At 45.1% G+C, this 16,273-nt stretch overlaps 2 protein-coding genes across 6 annotated transcripts; both read left to right on the top strand.

Annotated features, from left to right (window-relative positions):
* Positions 1–5,051: 5,051 nt before the first annotated feature.
* Positions 5,052–8,700, top strand: LOC307076607 (uncharacterized protein). Of its 3 annotated transcripts, none has more exons than XM_079737660.1 (6): positions 5,052–5,333; positions 5,581–5,675; positions 5,802–5,862; positions 6,427–6,710; positions 6,889–6,946; positions 7,438–8,700. In XM_079737660.1, exons 1-6 carry the CDS (start codon positions 5,096–5,098, stop codon positions 8,235–8,237), a joined length of 1,536 nt encoding a protein of 511 aa, XP_079593786.1. In that variant the 5' UTR covers positions 5,052–5,095; the 3' UTR covers positions 8,238–8,700. The 3 variants fall into 3 exon arrangements, with proteins under 3 accessions (XP_079593786.1, XP_079593785.1, XP_079593787.1); XM_079737659.1 differs by having other exon boundaries at positions 5,799–5,862; XM_079737661.1 differs by lacking the exon at positions 5,052–5,333 and adding an exon at positions 5,343–5,402 and having other exon boundaries at positions 5,799–5,862.
* Positions 8,701–10,656: 1,956 nt separating this feature from the next.
* Positions 10,657–13,928, top strand: LOC307076679 (uncharacterized protein; the record flags this gene model as incomplete). 3 transcript variants are annotated; one of them, XM_079737762.1, is made up of 6 exons in its annotated part: positions 10,657–11,318; positions 11,555–11,649; positions 11,776–11,836; positions 12,388–12,671; positions 12,855–12,918; positions 13,453–13,928. In XM_079737762.1, the coding sequence occupies exons 1-6, from the start codon at positions 11,024–11,026 to the stop codon at positions 13,926–13,928; spliced, it is 1,275 nt and encodes a 424-aa protein (XP_079593888.1). In that variant the 5' UTR covers positions 10,657–11,023. The 3 variants fall into 3 exon arrangements, with proteins under 3 accessions (XP_079593888.1, XP_079593889.1, XP_079593887.1); XM_079737763.1 differs by having other exon boundaries at positions 11,773–11,836; positions 12,858–12,918; XM_079737761.1 differs by having other exon boundaries at positions 11,773–11,836.
* Positions 13,929–16,273: the final 2,345 nt, after the last annotated feature.

Here is a 16,273-nt window from a genome sequence, read left to right as displayed (position 1 = left end):
ACCCCATGCGACACAAGCTCAGGGTGCTCCTCGTACCCCGTTCGCTGTAATCAGACCTGGGATATTGGGAACCCCCCCCCCGCCCTTCTCAGGGGTGTTCCCCTGGGCAGAGTGACGTCCTACGTAGTGGTCTTCATGGACGCCTCGTTGACGGGTTGGGGAGTAACGTGCGTCTCCCACTCAGTCAGAGGCGAGTGGCTTACGCCCCCCACAGCAAACATAAAAGTGTTGGAACTCGCCGCTGTGAGGAAAGTGCTGTTGCATTTCTTTCACCTGGTACGTGGCCGCCACGTTCTGATCAGGACAGACAGCGTGTCGGTGGCGGCGTAGCCTACATAAACAGACAGGGGTGAGTGCGCTCCTCTGCTCTCCACCGAAAGGCGGTTGAGCTCTGGTATCTCAGTATCTCCTCAGTCTAAGAGCCCTGCATATCGCGGCGCCCAGAACTTCGAGGCGGACCTCATGTCTTGCTGGGGTCCCCACCGAGACGAGTGGCGGTTACATCCCGACATTGTCAGACTGATCTGGCAGAGGTTCGGGACGGCTCAGGTGGACCTGTTCGCGTCCAGGGAGAACACACACTGCAGGTGGTGGTTCTCTCTCAACCCTCGGGATCTTCCCGCGTCAGGGGTGGATGCGTTGGCACACACACCTTGGCCGCAGGCTCTCTTGTATGCATTTCCCCCGCTCCTGCTGATCCTTCCTCTTCTGGAACGGGTCAGAGAGGAGAGATTGTCCCTTATTATGGTGGCTCCGGAGAACCGCTCAGCTCTGTGGTTTCCAGAGCTAGCGGCGCTCTCACGGACGGCGCCGTGGCCGTTACCGTTCAGATCGGATGCGCTTTCACAGGCCCACGGGACAGTGCACCACCCACCCGATGTATCGGACCGCTGTTGATTTGGCTCCTCAGTGGTTGATCCTGCAGGGCAAAGGTTTGCCTGAAGCGGTTATCAACACTATCCAGAGTGCTCGTGCACCTTCTACTTCTTCCCTCTATGTGGCGAAGTGGGGCGCTTTCTTTAATTGATGTGACCACGCTGTCCCATCTCAATGCGAGGTGGGAAGCGTGCTTGCGTTGGTGCAGTACTTAAAGGAAAAAGGTTTGGCCTTCTCCACTATCGAGGTCTATGCGGCAGCCGTTTCGACTGGCCATGCAGGCTGTGATGGTAGACCAATCTTCAGTCTGGTCAACTGGTCAAGAGATTCTTGCGTGGGTCTAGACGTGTTAGTCCTGTTTCGCGCGTGCTTACACCGCGCTGGGATCTCCCCACCGTGTTGCGCGGGTTGTCCAGGGACCTTTTCGAGCATCTGCCTCAGGCCCCTTTGGGTGCCCTGTCCTTTAAGGCGGCGATCTTATTGGCTTTGGTCTCTGCCAAGCGGGCCGGTGAGTTGACCGCTCTGTCTGTCAGCCCAAGCTGCTAGTTACTTAACGAGGACAGCTCCTTTGCGCTGCTCAGACCTAATCCTGCGTTCCTCCCAAAGAACATTAACAGTTGTTTGCGGTCGAGAGATATTGTGCTTAAGGCTTTTCACCCCCCGCCTCATTCTAGTGAGGCGGAGGGGGATTTGCATCTCCTGTGCCCGGTACGGGCGCTGGCTATGTACGTGAAACGCTCGGCTGCGTTCCGCTCCACACAACAGTTGTTTGTGTGTTATAGCGACGCTGGCAGGGGCCGCGCTCTCTCTAAACAGCGGTTTTCTCGCTGGATATGTGAGGGCGTTTGCTTAGCCTACTCTCGGCAGGGCTTAGCGCCTCCGCTGGGCGTTAAAGCTCACTCGACACGGGGCGTGGCCGCTTCAACGGCTCTACTCAGAGGCGTTTCGGTGGAAGACATCTGCGTCTTGGTCTTCCCTTGGCCCCTTTGTCCGTTTTTACATGTCCACTCTGTCTTGGAGTCCGGGGCCCCTTCTACAGCTTAAGAATATAGTCATGTTCTTTTAAGCGGCATCATTAATATCCTCTCGCCGGCTGGCGAGTTGGATTTGACTGCCAGTATTTCTCTCCCGCCGTTTTTCGAATGAAAAGCGGACTAGAGGGGTTCCTATTGTATCGCCAGTTGACGAGTTGGATTCGTCTGCCAGTATAGCACTCCCGCCGTTTTTTCAAATAAGAAACGGACAAGAGTAGTTCCTTATTGGAGACTTGGACTCCATAGCTCCGCCCCCGGCGGTAGCGGACCTAGTCGAAACTGCATTACTGTTTTTCTTTTCCTTTTCATGGATTCCATGAAGCACGGATTGAGCCAGAGTTTTTACAGGCTCACTTTTTCCTCTTGATCATCGCCTTGCTTGATCTAGGAGGAATTCGTTTTTTATTAAGCTGTTGTGTTTTGCACATCCTCGGCTACTTTGAGTCTGATGTGCCCTGGTGACTTAAGTTTTTTGACTGGGGTCCAGCAGGAGTTCATTGATTGGGTTCCGCTTGCAGCTTTGCCTTAGCCCATAAGGCGAAGCCTAGACGTCGTAGCCTGCATGAAATAGAACAATAGTAATGATATTATTACTCTAGTTCTATGATTGTAGGCATAGCCGTCTATTTTCCCACGTGCTGTACCCTCCAAATGCTGAAAGAATAGCGTGGAGGATGAGCGGCCGTATGCGCCGCGTTATATACACGGTGCCGTGGGAAATGCAGGCGTTGCCCACGTTGATTGGTGCATAGTTGAAATCTTCAGTGCGCGCGAGCACGTGCACGGGACAAGCCCATAAGGCGAAGCCTAGACGGCTACGCCTACAATCATAGAACTAGAGTTATAATATCCTAAAAATCGTTTTTTGGAGTCCTTGGAAACTCTCTCTCTAATATGGATCGAATTCCCCTTGACGAAGGGGTGGCGAGCTAGTGAACATACCTCCTGATCCAAAGGAGTGGACCGAGTCTACAGAGGCCCCTACAGATTGTGTTTATTGCTTAGGAAATTTCCTTTCCCAAGTATTTCCGGATAAACCGGAAATACTTGGAGGTAAGGTTGTTTGAATTCAAATAATGCTTAGAAAAGGTCCCTTGATGCAACCTTTAACCAAACTTTAGCATAGGTTACTCCTGACCAACCTTTACGAAAGGAAAGGAGATGTTTGTAACCCATAATCCTTTACGGTGGCAATATTTAAAGCAACATGCCACAGACGAATGTTCACAGACTACGCAAAGACGCATTAGAGACGCGGTAAAGCAGAAGAGAGGAGAAGGAAAGAAAATGTATACGAATGGATACCCATTCCAGAAACAGAATTATTTGAATAGAAATTTTAATTTCATTTACTGCTGGTTAGTAAGCCCATTATTTACCCCATAAGAAAATAAAAGGCAAACCTCACATTTAAGAAAGACTACCGGGGGCTATTAATTTCAACATCTAAGTGCAGCCTCTTTTTTTCCCATGTGATTCAAGTGTGCAACATGCCCGTTGGCAGTGTTGGGGAGTAACGGAACACATGTACCGGCGTTACATATTCAGAATATAAATTATAACTCACTGTATTCCGTTAAAGTTACAATTTAAATTGTTGGTATTTAGAATACAGTTACAATGTTGAAGCCAATAGATTACATGACGATACTTCTGTTTCACGAGTTTATTCGTGCTTTCCCACCGACAGCATTTAGTGCGCACTAAACGAATTTGGTCCCTTGGTTCGGTACGTTTGCGTTGGTGTGAATGCAACCACCTTACTTTGATGGGAACCAAATCAGCCGGCCGAGACCTCCCAGAAGAGCTGGTCTCGGTTTGCTTCAAAACGAACCCTGGTACGGGGTTTGGACGTAACAGGCACCCGCTCATTATGGGAATTATTGTTTGATTAGCGGTAACTCCAAGACTAGCAGCACATTGTCGGACCGTCGGGTGAAAATGACACCCACATAAAACGTATGCTGGAAAACACAAATAAAAATGCTCAAGCATTTAACACATTCAGCACCAGGATGAGGGAAAAGGAGTTAAACTGGTCCACAACTGTATGAAACAAATCAATATCACAACGAGTGCAGCCCGCTGGTTATTTTAAGGTGATTTTATAGGCTACATCTATGCACTTAGCTCAGTGTTTTTTTTTGTTGATGTAATAGCAAATATCTTTCGCACACACCAGAGAACACAATAGAACAGAATAGGCCTGTTTAGGTAGCAGGATTTGATGCCGCATTCCTAAACGTATAAAATGCAATTCAATGTGGAAGTAATCCAAGTATTCAGAATACAATACTCAGATTGAGTGATGTAACGGAATACGTGACACATTACATTTTTGGGCATGTGTTCTGTAACTGGATACATTTTAAAAGTATCCTTCCCAACACTGCCCGTTGGCCAAGTCCGACCTAAGTGATTCTCACTGTTGGCGACAACCTGACTGAAATCAATACGATAAGAACGCATGAATCGAAAGAGCGTTTATTGTAGTCCATCTTCGGAAAATCATATTCGACTATTCGTAGAGGGCCCTTGATTTTTGACCACTGAAGCTGACACTCCCATTTTGTTAACGCATGCTGAACGGACCGCACCATAAATGAACAAAAACTGAACTTAAAGGAAAACTAATCTTAAAGGAATATTTCCAAGGAATTTATTTTCTTATTTTTATTCGTCCGACATTAAATGGTGTTTAAAGAGAGTTGTTTTCTGACCTAATGTTATGGTCTATACTGTGAAAAATGCTGAATATTCTTGATTGCACTGAACTCAAATCTATTTTATTTATTTCTACATAGTTCAATATAGTCAATCTAAAAGTGACCCGTGGCTCCTCCAGTTAATCACTGTGTTGTCACTTTATTTTTACCCTCCTTACGAACACTCATCCATATCTGACTCTACTGCTGCCCGAGGGTTCCATAAGCACGAAAAAAAAAAAATTTTTGATCAACATAAATAATGTATATGCGTTTGAATACTCGCAATATAGTGTAAAACATGGGCCTGTGCTTCATTAAACTGCAGAACGCGTACCCCCATTTCCTCTTCGATGTTGTTTTCCAGACATTACGGTAATATACCGGAAGTGGCCATTGGGCGCATGCCGTTCTGGGATAAATCGACGTCACAGGATTTATTTTTATATCAGTTACCACTTGCCGGTAGTCGAGTTAAATATGTTAATAAACATGTCACCGTGCGGCTCAACTATGGAAGAAAAGCTTTCATCCATAATGGACGTACTTGCGAAAGCGGCTGTATCTGAAATTAGCCAACTGTTCTCGGACGGATCGGCTACTCTTCAGTTACAAATTACTCAGAGCCGCGAAGAAAACGAAGCGCTGAGGACGATGATGAGGGAGATGAGGAGTGAGCTGTTTTCTCTGCGGCTTCAAACAAGATCGAAAGCATCGGGTACGGCAAGTCGTTTTGCCCTGACTCGAGACAACATCTGCAAACCACGAACTACATCACAGGGAAATAGTGGGTTGAGTTCCGACAAATGGGTGGAAAACAGGACTGTTCAGGGGGTACTATTAATTGTTACATTTGTAGCAAAAGGAAATAGTCATAATAATCATGATTCATAATTTGACGATATTACCATTTCCTAAACACTGAATAGGCTTGGATGTGATGTATTCTTCCTCATCATCATCAGGCCTAAAACCCCTGATGGACCACAAGGCGGTTGGACATTCCCCTTTTCATTCACCATCCAAAAGTGAGGCTTCCTCTGTTACAAGAACAGCAGAGGTAGGCGCAACATACACATAGCAAGCACATACCTTTATGATTCAATGTGTCTAGAATGGGGGTTGACAACTTTTCCGTGAAAGTGCAAGAATATGTCTTTTGTGTTTCCCTCTTTACGACAAGCAGGAGACCCCAAACATAATTTTAAACAAGATTGAAGAGGATATCAGTGGATGCAGGCCAGCAGGTGAGTCATATATATTGCAGCATAGAGTCTAGGCTGCCTACTAGATTCTACCTGCACTAAAAGGCTGGTCCTCTTTTGGAAACGCATCATGACCAGAGCCCTGATTAAACACAAGTAAAACTTGAGAGTTACATTTCAAAGATGGAAACAGTCAAGACGCCAAAGGAGTTCAGGAAGGATGCCACGTGACCTGGTTTATCATTCTCAAACATGAATAAATTCAAATCGTATATATGTTCAATGATCAGTTTACAGGGAATTGCACGTTGTCCCTTGTTATTGTTCAAATACAATAATTGTCTCACATGTAGTGTTGTGCTCAGCTCATTTTGCGCTGGTATTCGTTCAGTGTCCTCGACCTTGACACCCGCTTGAGCTTCAAGTCTAGGGAGGAGGGGGCTGGAGGAGACGTCTCCCTCCGAAACTGTGAATTTGTGTTTGCAGTACATATTTTGAACCCTAACTGTCAATGTTACATATTGTATTTTTAAATAGTTTTGTTGACTTGAACAAAGTACAGTTTTGTTCAAATAATGACTTTGTCTTTATTTTTCCTTTTTTCAGAAGACTGCGATGCCTTTGGAGACCGCAGCACGCAGAGTGCAGCCACCTTGGAGAGTCTCCATGTGGATGCCCCTGGCTCCTCCCACGTGTCCAGTCAAAACACAGAGCTGCGGATCCTGAGTGTCCACGCACAAGGGGGGGGGCAACTGGTGGTGGAAGGCCATGACACCCTCTTCACCGCTTCCGAAGTGGAGGCCCTGAACTCGCTGTCTGTGGACTGCAGCGTGGCGAAGATCCTTGACTGTGGCGAGTGGTTGGATTGCCGCAAGGAGCTGGCTGTTCAGGTTGAAAATTCCCCTTCTCATTTACCATACAAAAGTGAGGCTTACTCTGTTACAACTCCAGCACATACCATAGAGAGCAAACACCTTTTATGATTTGTCCTTAGTGGTGATTGACAACTTTTCTGTGCAAACGCAAGAATATGTTGTGTGTGTGTTTCCATCTTAATGTGGAAAGCAGGAGACCCAAGACAACATCAAGGAGGAAGAGGATATTAGTGGATGCATCCCCCCTGTAGGTAAGTACTAACCATTGTAGCCATGCAAGCAAGCAAACAACCTGGATCTTCTGTGGATGTACTCGATTCTTCCTGCGCTGAAATGCCTGGACCTCTTTTGAAACGACCAGAGCCCTGCTAAAACATAAGTAAAACTTGAGAGCATTTCAAAGATTGGACCTCAGTGCCCAATAGGTTATCCAGATGGATGCCACAAGTGCTGTTTTATCATTTTCAAATAATAAATAAATTAAAAATTTACAGGTAGCCCTTTCACACATGCACTTTAAGATTACACCCTGAGGGGCAGTATGTGGGAACCTAACTGCCAGAATCTGCCCCTCTGGAGTTTACCCACCCAGGCCCCTAGTGTAAAGGAGAGCCAGAGAATTTATGAGCGAGTGGGCGTGTTGTTGCCTGCAGTACACCTTTTTAACCCTTGATGAGTGTGTACAAAGTAATAATGAATTAATACAATTACTTTATCTGTGTCTTTGTTTTTCTCTCTGCAGAAGACTGCAGTGACATTAGAGACTGCAGCACACAGCACGGCGCCACCCCGGATAGTCTGCATCCCGATGCCCCTGGCTCCTCCCACATGTTCAGTCCAGTTCACTCCAGGGAGAAGCCCTACAGGTGTGAGAAATGCATGAAGGGCTTCAAACGGAGAAGCGAACTGAAGACCCACATGAGGATTCACTCTGGGGAGAAGCCCTACAAGTGTGACCAATGCATGAAGCACTTCAGTCAGAGCGGCCACCTGAAGATTCACATGAGGATTCACTCCAGGGAGAAGCCCTACAGGTGTGACCAATGCATGAAGGGCTTCAGTCAGAGCTGTAGTCTGAAGATGCACATGAGGATTCACTCTGGGGAGAAGCCCTATAGGTGTGACCAATGCATGAAGCGCTTCAGTCAGAGCTTTAGCCTGAAGACCCACATGAGCATTCACTCCACTGAGAAGCCCTACAGCTGTGACCAATGCATGAAGGGCTTCAAACGGAGCTACGACCTGAAGATCCACATGAGGGTTCACTCCGGGGAGAAGCCCTACAGGTGTGACCAATGCATGAAGTGCTTCAGTCAGAGCATTAGCCTGAAGACCCACATGAGGATTCACTCCAGGGAGAAGCCCTACAGGTGTGACCAATGCATGAAGGGCTTCAGTCAGAGCTGCTCCCTGAAGACCCATATGAGGATTCACTCCAGGGAGAAGCCTTACAGGTGTGACCAATGCATCAAGGGCTTCAAACGGAGCTCCGACCTGAAGACCCACATGAGGATTCACTCTGGGGAGAAGCCCTACAAGTGAGATCAATGCTGGAAGGCCTTCCGATGGAGCTCTAGCCTGAAAGTCCACATGAGGATTCACTCCACGGAAGAGCCCTACAGGTGTGACCAATGAATGAAAGAATTCAGACAGAGCTACGACCTTAAGATTCACATGAGGATTCACTCCGGGGAGAAGCCCTGCATGTGTCTTAAGTGCAAGGCCAGCTTCAGCGACCCGAGACATTTGCGTGGGCACATGATCAATGCACACGGGCAATCGGGAGCTTTGACATGGGTCACCGGGACACTTTGATTGACACCTTCATCCTGTATGTAATAAAAAATATATATATACATATATTTTCACTCATCACACAGACATCAATAATAATTTTTTGACACACAAAGTTATCAAGCTTACATTCAATGAGACCATGGCTATACATGTTCCTTATTGGGAAACTTTCACATTGTGGGTTAATACAAAGGAAACAATAGTGAGGGGGAGGGACCATCGTGGAGAATTTAGGATTGGCCATGGCTGAAGTCAGCCACAGTGGGAGAGACCAAGTTAAATTGCAATAAACTATGGGTCAACTGGACAGTTAAAGGATCTACACAACGAAGAATTCAGTTGATTGCCAAGGCCTTAGTATTTGTCTTTGTGGCTATAGTGGGAATCCAAATATAAACTATCTTAACATCTTTCGATTACCCAACTTCTGGTTGGGTTCGAGCCTCCAAACATATTACCTCAGAAGAGTTGAATGCCCTCATTACCATAAAATTGGTCAAGATGAGTACAACAGCCCCCCACCTGCCCTACAATTTGCGGCCTGGCTGTCACCTGTGGACTGCGGTAACTTGACCCTGGACACACACAATTTAAGAGCATAGACGCCGTCTTCTCAGTCACTAGGAATATTGTGGTTGATTATTTAGATAATTCTGGTAGATTCCACATTCCATCTTTAGAGATTATTTCGAAAAATATTTATTGCATATAAATATGCAGCTTGCCATGCAATTGCAATCAACAACAGAAAATGTCAATACTCACTGCATAAAGAATAACCTCTCACACATGAGGGGGGTCATTGCCTCGGTGGGACTCGCGGAGGTGCTGTTCTGCCTTGCGCACCTTAATGTGTCTTTCCCAGCCAGTAGAACCTAGTTTACGACAAAAACAAATCAATGTACGGTAGCTCAGCTGTCTCACGTCGCACGTTAAAGAAATAAGTTCGCTGTTTTTTCTAAAAGCAGGCTTATTCATCTTTAAATTGTTAAATTAATGAATACCTCTATTAAGGTGATAATTACCTCAACAAGACTGAGCTCCTCCTAATACCAGGAAAAGATTGCCCACACATGGACTTACTGGTCACTGTTGAGAACATCACTGTATCTCCTTCTCCAACTGCCAAAAACCTTGGTGTAGTGTTGGACATTCAGCTATGCTGCACCGCAAACATCACTGCGGTGGCCCGATCCTGCAGATTTGCACTTTACAACATCCGCAGGATCCGGCCCTTCCTCACAAGGGAAGCAGCTCAGGTTCTAGTCCAATCACTGGTCATCTCCCGCCTCGAATACTGCAACTCGCTCCTGGCTGGACTCCCTGCCTCTGCGATTAAACCCTTGCAGCGCATCCAGAATGCGGCAGCGCGCCTCGTGTTCAACCTACCAAAGTTCTCACATGTAACCCCCCTCTCCCGAGACCTCCACTGGCTCTCGTAATAGCTCGCATCAGATTCAAGATGATGGTACTGGCATACAAGGCAGTCGATGGAACTGCCCCTGCCTACCTCCAAGCATTAGTAAAGCCTCACACCCCAGCTCGACCCCTCCGCTCAACTACCTCAGCTGGACGTCTGGTACCGCCATCGCTAAGAGCAAGCAAAGGTCGATCAGCGAAGTCACAACTTTTCTCTGTTTTGGGACCTCAGTGGTGGAACGAGCTCCCTACCGATGTCAGGACCGCAGAGTCGCTCACCAGCTTCCGCAAAAGACTCAAAACTCACCTGTTCAGAGTTCACCTCGACTCTGCATAGAAACCAATGCACAGCCACCATTGAATGTTTTACGTCCTGGCACTTGTACATTGCACTTATTCAAGGTACTTAATTGTGTAGCATCTACAGTAGCTGCTATCATTGCTTTACACGGGGAATGGGTTAGCCTAGCGATTGTAATACTTGCACTTGGTTCTATGAACATCTTTACTGTACCGACAGCGATATATTGTTTCACTTCTTATGACAAATGTACTTATTGTAACAAATGCACTTATTGTAAGTCGCTTTGGATAAAAGCGTCTGCTGAATGCCCTAAATGTAAATGTAAATAATAACTCATCCCAGCAGTGCTTCCACTGATATGCTTATACAGATTTATATATGGGCCTATATGTACATGTACCCCCCCCCCCCCCCCCATTTTTTCGGCTGAGTACCCCCTTAACAAGCACTAAATATTTTTGGGAGATCTTATTTTTTAATGACCATAAATAATGCATGTGCGTTCTATTTGGCAGTGTAAACATTAACATTAACAGGCTACAAAAACAAACAATTTAGTGAAAAACGGGCCTGTGCTAATTTCTCCCCTTTTTTCTTAGGATTACCCCCTGCAGTACTCTAAAGTACCCCTACGGGTACGCGTACTCCCATTTACTCATCGATATTGTTTTTCCAGTATTTCCGGTAATATACAGGAAGAGGCCATTGGACGCTTGCCGTTCTAGGATCAAGCGACATCACAGGGTTCCGTTTGATATCAGTAACTGTTACCTCTCGCCGGTAGTCAGGTAAAAATAGGTTAATAAACATGTCACCGTGCGGTTCAACTTTGGAAGAACAGCTGTCGTCCATAATGGACGTACTTGCGAAATCGGCTGTATCTGAAATTAGCCAACTGTTCTCGGAAGGGTCGGCTTCTCTTCGCTTACAAATAACTCAGAGCCGCAAAGAAAACGAATTGCTGAGGACGAGGATGAAGGTGATGAGGAGTGAACTGTTTTCTTTGCGGCTTCAAACAAGATCGAATGCCTCGCGTGCGGCAAGTCGTTTTGCCCTGGCTCGAGCCAACATCAGCAAACTACGGACTAAATTAATGGAAAATGGTGAGATGTGTTCCGAATAATGGGTGGAAAACAGGACAGTTCGGGGGGTACTATTAATTGTGACATTTGTATTAAAAGGAAATGGGTATAATAGTCATGATTCATAATGAACTATTAATAAAGATTTATATCGGAGAAGCAGGTTATTTCACAACACATGCCTAATTTAATTTGACGCTATGCCCATTTCATGAATTCTGAATTGTCTTGATCAAGAATGTATTCTTCATCATCAGGCCTAAAGCCCCTGATGGACCACAAGGCGGTTGGACATTCCCCTTTTCATTCACCATCCAAAAGTGAGGCTTTGTCAGTTACAAGCCCAGCAGAGGTAGGCACAACATACACATGGAAAGAACACACCTTAATGATTCAATGTGTCTAGAATGGGGGTGGACAACTTTTCCATGCAAATGCAAGAATATCTTGTGTGTGTTTCCCTCTTTATGACAAGCAGGAGACCCCTGGAATAATTTTAATCAAGATTGAAGAGGATATCAGTGGATTCAGGCCAGCAGGTGAGTCATATATATTGCAGCATAGAGTCTAGGCTGCCTACTAGATTCTATCTGCACTAAAAGGCTGGTCCTCTTTTGGAAATGCATCATGACCAGAGCCCTGATTAAACACAAGTAAAACTTGAGAGTTACATTTCAAAGTTGGAAACAGTCAAGAGGACAGAAGGGGTTCAAGACGGAGGCCACATGACCTGGTTTTTCATTCTCAAACATAAATTAGTTCAAAATGTATATATGTTCGATGATCAGCTTACAGGGAATGGCACGTTGTCTCATGTCTTACTTGTAATTTTGTGCTCAGCTCATTTTGCACTGGTGTTCGTTCAGTGTCCTCGACCTTGACACCCGCTTGAGCTTCAAGTCTAGGGAGGAGGGGGCTGGAGGAGACGTCTCTCTCCGAAACTGTGAATTTGTGTCTGAAGTTCATATTTTAAACCTGAAGCCTGTCAACGTTACATATTCTATTTTTAAATAGTACCACAGACTTGTACAAAGACTTGTACAGTTTTGTTCAAATAATGACTTTGTGTCTTTATTTTTCCTTTTTTCAGAAGACTGCAATGCCTTTGGAGACCGCATCTCGCAAAGCAGAGCCACCTTGGAGAGTCTCCATGTGGATGCCCCTGGCTCCTCCCACGTGTCCAGTCAAAACGCGGAGTTGCGGATCCTGAGTGTCCACCGACAAGGGGGGGGGCAACTAGTGGTGGAAGACCATGACACCCTTTTCACCGCATCCGAACTGGAGGCCCTGAACTCTCTGTCTGCACATAACAGCGTGGCCAAGAGCCTGGACTGTGGCGAGAGGTTGGATTGCCGCAAGGAGCTGGCTGTTCAGGTTGAAAATTCCCCTTCTCATTTACCATCCAAAAGTGAGGCTTACTCTGTTACAACTCCAGCACATACCATAGAGAGCAAACACCTTTATGATTCAATTTGTCGTGGGGATTGGCAACTTTTCTGTGCAAATGCAAGAATATGTTGTGTGTGTGTGTGTTTTCCCTCTTAATGTGGAAAGCAGGAGATTCCAGACAACATTTTGATCAAGGACGAAGCGGATATTGGTGGATGCATCCCACCTGTAGGTAAGTAATAACCATTGCAGCCATGCAAGCAAGCAAACAATCTGGATCTTCTGTGGATGTACTCGATTCTTCCTGCGCTGAAAGCCTGGACCTCTTTTGAAACGACCAGAGCCCTGCCAAAACATGAGTAAAATTTGAGAGCATTTCAAAAATGAAAAAACACCTCAGTGCCCAATAGGTTATCAAGACGGAGGCCACATGTGGTGTTTTATCATTTTCAAATAATAAATAAATTGAAAACGTATAATTGTTAGCTGATCAACTTACAGGTAGCCCTCTCTCACATGCACTTTAAGCCAGACATCCTCCGGATTACACCCTGAGGGGCAGTATGTAGGAACGTAACTGCCAGAATCTGCCCCTCTGGAGTTTACCCACCCAGGCCCCTAGTGTAAAGGAGAGCCGGAGAATTTAACGAGCGAGTGGGCGTTTGGTTGATTGCAGTACACATTCTAAACCCTTGATGGTAAGTTTATACAAACTAATAATGAATTAATAAAATTCCTAACTCTGTCTTTGTTTTCCTCTCTGCAGAAGACTGCAATGACATTAAAGACTGCAGCACACAGCACGGCGCCACCTCGGATAGTCTTTATCCGGACGCTCCTGGCTCTTCCCACATGTCCAGTCACAAATTCAGTCCAGTTCAATCCAGGAAGAAGTCCTACAGGTGTGACGAATGCATGAAGGTCTACAGTTCGGGCTTTAGCCTGAAGATCCACATGAGGATTCATTCTGGGGAGAAGCCCTACAGGTGTGACCAATGCATGAAGGGCTTCAGACGGAGCTACGACCTGAAGCAGCACATGAGTATTCACTCAGGGGAGAAGCCTTACAGGTGTGACCAATGCACGAAGCGCTTCAGTCAGAGCTGTAGCCTGAAGATCCACAAGAGGATTCACTCCGGGGAGAAGCCCTGTGTGTGTCACCAGTGCAACGTCAGCTACAGTCGCGCCAGCAGTTTGCGTCGCCACATGTCCAAGCAGCACAAGGGCAAAGGGGTGCTTTGACACTTTAATCCTGTATGTGATGAAATGAATGCATTGAGGTTTTTAATCACGATTAAAGACGCTTTCAAACCTTTTGATATTTGTATATAAAATATATATTTCTGTTTTTATTGTTAATAATTGATGTCTCTGTGATGAACTACTTATTTTTAGAAAACTTCGGATAGCAAAATATTTTATTAAATTTGAAAGCATGGTCATGGGAAGATATAGGCAGCAAAGTTACCAAGCATACATTCAATGAGACGATGACTTTCCATGCTTCTTATTGGGAAACTTTCACATCGTGGGTTAATACAAAGGAAACAACGGTGAGGGGGGGTGACCATCGTGGAGAATTTAGGATTGGCCATGGTGGGAGGGACCAGTTAAAATGCAATACACTATGGGTGGAGTGGACATGGCTGCAAGACAGTTAAAGGAATCTACACAATGACGAAGTCAGTTGATTGGCATGGCCTTAGTATTAGACTTTGTGTCTACAGTGGGAATGGAATTGGTAACTATCTTAAAGGTCCCATGACATGCCACCAGGTGTGGGTTGATAAGCCATTACAAGGCATTTTGGAAATCTGTCCCTTACAACATCACAGGTGGCCGTGTCCACCTAGATGTGTGACGGATAGATGAGCAACGTTTGCTACATTCCACTGGGTTGTAGACTGATCTATCCAGCACACATCTAGGTGGACACGCCCACCTGTGATGTCATAAGGGACATATTTCCAAAATGGCTTGAAACGGTTAATCAGCCCACACCTGGTGGCATGTCATGGGACGTTGAACATCTCAGGGAGAGGAAGGCAGGTATCTTTAAGTCCAAGGAATTTATACAGTTCTTTATAAATTGACTAGTAATTATATAAACAAGGTTAATATATGTTTAATTGTAGATAATAGTTATAATTGATATTACCACGACACTGACTTCAGCTGATTCCCAAGTGTGCTAGACCCCTAGATCACCCACCAATTCCATTACTTCTGGGTGGGCTAGACCCTCCAAACATATAACTTTAGAAGTGTTGAATGCCCTCATTACCATAGAAGTGGTCTACGTGAGTATAACAGGCCCCAGTGCCCACCCTACAATTTGCGCACTGGCTGTCAGTGGACTGTCCCTGGACAAACACACAATAAGGGAACACACAAACACAATTTAAGTGCATACTAGACTTACGGCTTCTCAGACAGTGAGAATAATGTGGTTGATAATTTGGATAATTCAGGCAGATTCCACATTCCATCTTTAGAGATTATTTACAAAACTATTAATTGCATTTAAATATGTAGCTTGCCATGATAATTGCACTCAACAACAGAAAATGTCAATACTCAAGTCACTGCATAAAGAATAACCTCTCACACTTGAGGGAGGTCATTGCCTCGATTGAACTCAAAGAGGCGCTGTTCTGTCTTGCGCACCTTAATGCGTCTCTTTCCTAGCCAGTGGAACCTTGTTTAAGACAAAAACAAAACAATGTACGGCAGCTCAGCTGTCGTACGTTATAGCAATAAGTGCGCGATTGTTTGCTGTAAAAGCAGGCTTATTCATCCTTAAATTGTTAAATTAATTAAGTGCTCTATTAAGGTTATAATAACTCATCTGAGCAGTGCTTACATTGATATGCTTATATATATATATATATATATATATATATATATATATATATATATATATATATATATATATATATATATATATATATATATATATATGATAAAATTGTCTTATACCCCATGGCCCCCCTGACTGATTCTTGGTCCCCTCCTGTTCCACCTCAATAGTCTAGCTCAGTGTTTCTCAATCTCTTTCTAAAAGTGTAACCCTTCTGAGATATGTTTTTCAGCTGAGTACCCCTTTCACAAGCACAAAACATTTTTGGGAGGTTTCCTTTTGAATGAACATCAATAATGTATGTGCGTTCAATTTGGCAGTTTAAACATGAACGATAACAGGGTGCAAATACTCACAATTTAGTGAAAACATGTGCCTGTGCTTCATTTTTATGTTGGCTAAATTCTCCCCACAAAAGAAGCACAACGCCATGGGAGGGTGAGAGCATGTAGAGGTGAATTCTATTTAAATATATTCTTCCTGAAACTGACGACGATGTGGTTTCTTTTTCACATATTTTCCTTTATCCTTGTTTTCAGATTGACACCACCAACTTGCTCAGGGTGAAAATAATATGATAGTTAGCTGTTTATTTTTTCTTCTTAGAAGTACCCCCTGCAGTACTCCAAAGTACCCCCAGGGGTATACGTACTCCCATTTGCTCATCGATGTTGTATTCCAGTAGTTACGGTAATGTACCGGAAGAGGCCATTGGGCCCATGCCGTT

Source organism: Pollachius pollachius (genome assembly GCF_949987615.1).
Source record: "Pollachius pollachius genome assembly, chromosome: 6".
Lineage (NCBI taxonomy): Eukaryota > Metazoa > Chordata > Actinopteri > Gadiformes > Gadidae > Pollachius > Pollachius pollachius.
The sequence above is the reverse complement of the archived record's forward strand: the minus strand, read 5'-3'. Positions and strand labels throughout refer to the sequence as shown.